Raw genomic sequence first — 4,272 nt, 5'->3', positions numbered from 1 at the left:
TATTTTAAAAAGATCTACTTTTAGCAACTTTCCAGTATATAATACTGTACTATCTATAATAATAAAAGCATGATATGCAAATTAGACTGGACAGCTGAACGACCTTCTGGATGTCCTTCCGGACGAAGCCAGGGATTCGAGGGCCGAGCCCCTTGCACAGATTTCGTGCATCAGGCCTCTAGTTAAGTATAAGCACCATGATATAAATCAGATCCTTAGAATTTATTCTTCTTAACTGAAAGTTTATATCCTTTCACCTACATCTCCCCATTTCCAGCCCCTGGCAACCACCATTCTACTCTGTTACTATGATTATTATTAAAAATTAAAAAAAATTGCTCACGTATGAATGACTTTTTTCCCTCTTTTTTTTTGTTTTGTTTATTAATCCTCACCTGAGGATATTTTTTCCACTGTTTTTCAGAGGGAGTCAAGGGAGGGAGGGACACACACACACACACACACACACACACAACACAGACCGGTTGCCTACCTCACAGAACCCACAACCCAGGCACCTGCCCCTGACAGGGAATTGAACCTGTGACCCTTGGGGCGCGGCTGCCGTTCTAACCACTGGCTAGTCTTTTTCTGTCTAATTGCACCTAGTACAAGGCCTTCCAGTTCCATCCATGTCGCAAATGGTAGGATTTCCTTTTTTATGGCTGAATAATACTCCATTGTGTGTGTGTGGGCCCAGAAGCAAGAGAAGCACATGCGCATGCGTGGACTGAGGGCGGAAGCTGAAAAGGACGAGGGGGGCAGCATTGGCTGCTAGTCACGTGGGAGTCTCGGAGAGGCGGGGCGGGGAGAGCGTGGCGCATGCGCAGAGGAACCCAGGTGCGTGGAGCGAGCCTGCCTCGAGGCCTAAAGGGGCCCGAGAGCCTGAAGGGGCCCGAGAGCGTCACTAGACTTCTCAGTGGAAGCTTCTTGATTGACCCTCGTTGTCGCCTAACTGACGGGACCGGAGAGGCCAGGCCGCCAGGCCAGGGTGAGGACGACTTGGCCCGCCCTCGGGAGCCCGGAAACGCTCCTAGATTTGGGGGGTGTGGGGCCGGGCGCCACCCCGCGGGGGTGTAACAGGCCGGGCCTCCTGGCCGCCCCGGCGGCGTCTGCGGAACTGAGGGATCAGAGAGGCCGCAGAGGTGCCTCCTTTTTCCTCCGTCGGAGCCCGGAAAGCTGGCTGTAGCCCCTGTGCTCATCGAATCTGACTGTGAGCGACGCCAAGGCCCGGCCTTCACAGGCCTCGGCCATGACGCCGTGCCCATGGGTGAAACCCAGGGGTTCAAGTTCGGGGACAGCGGACACTGGGTCCCACCCCGCCACAGGCCTGTCAGGGACCAACAGCCACTTCCTGTGCCTTGAGGAACCCGGACGGCAGCTCCTTCCTTTCCTCTCCCGAGGCAAACGGGCATTTCGGGGAGACCGAGCACTGCCCAGAGGGCGCGGGCCTGGGGAGCGGTGGCGGCGGGGACACGGTGTGGAGTCTCCGGGTTGGGCCGCACCCCGACTCTCCAGCGCCGGGAAACCAGGGGGTTTATAGGTGTCACGGTGGCCCGTTCACAGAATCTCCGTTTGCCAAAACGCGGTTCTGCCCTGAAAAACGAGATTGCCAGTTTACCAACCCCCACCCCCAAACTGTTTTAAGGAATACGATTTTTAAGATATATGTATTTTATTGATTTTTTACAGAGCGGAAGGGCGAGGGATAGAGAGTTAGAAACAACGATGAGAGAGAAGCATCGATCAGCTGCTTCCTGCACGCCCCCCACTGGGGATGTGCCCGCAACCAAGGTACATGCCCTTGACCGGAATCGAACCCGGGACCCTTCAGTCCGCAGGCCGACGCTCTATCCACTGAGCCAAACCGGTTAAGGAAGGAATACGATTTTTTAAAAAATATATGTTTTGTTGATTTCAGAGAGGAAGGGAGAGGAAGAGAGAGAGAAGGAAACATCAATGATGAGAGAGAATCACTGATCAGCTGCCTCCTGAACGATCCACACTGGGGATGGAGCTTCCAACCTGGGCATGTGCCCTGACCGGGAATGGAACCGTGATTTCCTGGTTCGTAGGTTGATGCTCAACCACTGAGCCATGCCGGCTGGGCTGGCCATTTTTCTTTGTATATTTTTTAAAACATTCTCAATCATGAAATAGAATATACATCCACAAAGGTGCCTGGAACATGTAAGCAGAGTTTCAAATGATTAATTATAAAGTTTATATATGTGTAACTGACACCCAGATAAAGAAATAGTACATTTCCATGACTCAAAAAGATTTCCCATTATCAGCTCTCAATCAGTACCCCATCTTCCCCCACAGCAGCGGTTCTCGTCCTGTATGTGGGTCACAACCCCTTTGGCGGTCGAACGACCCTTTCACAGGGGTCACCTAAGACCATCCTGCATATCAGATATTTACATTACGATTCATGACAGTAGCAACATTACAGTTATGAAGTAGCAACGAAAATAATTTTATGGTTGGGTCACAACATGAGGAACTGTATTGAAAGGGCCAGAAGGTTGAGAACCACTGCCCTACAGTATCCTTTCTTTCCTTTTAAAGGTACCTTTTAATCTGACTTTTGTGATAATCATTCACTTTATACTTTTATCATGTATATATGCATCCCTAAACTATATAATTTTGCTTCATTTTGAACTTAGAAATATGAAGTCACTGTGTTGAATATTTTATGTCGTGCTTCTTTTTCTTTTTTAAAGATTTTTAGAGAGAGTGGAAGGGAGAGAGAGAGAAACATTGATGTGAGAGTGAACATTGATTGGCTGTCTCCCGACTGGGAATTGAACCAACCTTTTGGTGCACAGGACGACTCCCAACCAACTAAGCCAAACTGGCAGGGCTGTGTCATGCTTCTTTTTCTCAAACCTTGTGAGATTAATTTATGACGTTGAAAGTAGTTGTAGTGCTTTTGTTTTCTTTACATATGTACAGTCTTCTTTTGTTTGGATATTCTACAGTTCATTAATTTGATTATATATACATATATATTTTTTAAATGTTTATTTAGTGGAACTTTGAGGTGTTTCTTATTGATTTTTTTTTTTAAGAGAGAGGAAGGGAAAGGGAAAGAGAGATAGAAACATCGATGAGAGAGAAACATCATGGATCAGCTGCCTCCCACACGCCCCACACTGGGAATTGAGCCTGCAATCTGGGCATGTGCCCTGACCAAGAATTGAACTGTGACCTCCTGGTTCATAGGTTGACTCTCAACTACTGAGCCACACTGGCTGGGCTGATTTTTCTTTTTTAGCTCATTGATGTGATGGATTACATTAATTGATTTCTTAAAAAAATATATTTTATTGATTTTTTACAGAGAGGAAGGGAGAGGGATAGAGAGTTAGAAACATCCATGAGAGAGAAACATCGATCAGCTGCCTCCTGACCTCCCACCGGGGATGTGCCGGCAACCAAGGTACATGCCCTTGACCAGAATCGAACCTGGGATCTTTTAGTCCGCAGGCCGACGCTCTATCCACTGAGCCAAACCAGTCAGGGCACATTAATTGATTTTTGAATGTTGAACCAATCTTGCATACTTGGGATAAATCCCACTTGATAATGGTATATCATTCTTTATATACATTGTTGATTAGGTTTGCTAATATTTCGTTTAGGATTTTTATGTTTAGGATTTTTATAGCTCTGTTAATGAGAGATATTGGTCAGCAGTTTTCCGTAATGTGTTTGCTATTGGGGTAATGCTGGTCTTGTTGAACGAGTTAGGAAGTACTCCCTCTGCTCCTGTCCTCTGAAAGAGATTGTAGAGAATTTGTATAATTTCTTCTTTAAATATTTATTAGACTTTAATCAGTGAACCCATTGCATCCTGTTCTTTTTTCTTTTTCAGCACGCTCCCGGCCCGTTCTCTTGTAGAGTATTTGAGGAGCCAAGGAAAGGTCAGAGTGGTAGAAGCACAGAGAGCAGAGAGGAGACTGGCTCCAAATATGAGGTAGAGCACCATCCTTTTGCTGGGGGTAGAGCAGTTGGGGAGGAGAGGGGAGATGGACAATAACTAGACTAACAATCAAGAGTTAATCACATCAGGAGGTGAGAAATGCTATGAAGAAAAATAAAAGTGGGCAGGACGGAGAGCGTGGTGGATAGGTAGGCTGCTCTTTTATTTATTTATTTATTTTTTTTTATTTTCAAATATATTTTATTGATTTTTTACAGAGAGGAAGGGAGAGGGATAGAGAGTTAGAAACATCGATGAGAGAGAAACATCGATCAGCT

General features: G+C 46.3%; 1 protein-coding gene across 1 annotated transcript in view; it reads left to right on the top strand.

Annotated features, from left to right (window-relative positions):
* Positions 1-3,983: 3,983 nt before the first annotated feature.
* The window catches only part of LOC102239552 (orphan sodium- and chloride-dependent neurotransmitter transporter NTT5), a 12,019-nt gene continuing 11,730 nt past the window's right edge, over positions 3,984-4,272 (top strand). Inside the window, exon 1 of the mRNA XM_014550432.1 lies at positions 3,984-3,988. Within this exon, the coding sequence (XP_014405918.1) occupies positions 3,984-3,988 (5 nt within the window). The remainder of the gene's footprint in view (positions 3,989-4,272) is intronic.

This window comes from Myotis brandtii, unplaced genomic scaffold (assembly GCF_000412655.1).
Source record: "Myotis brandtii unplaced genomic scaffold, ASM41265v1 scaffold601, whole genome shotgun sequence".
NCBI lineage: Eukaryota > Metazoa > Chordata > Mammalia > Chiroptera > Vespertilionidae > Myotis > Myotis brandtii.
Note: the sequence above shows the minus strand (reverse complement) of the source record. Positions and strands in the feature narration are given on the sequence as shown.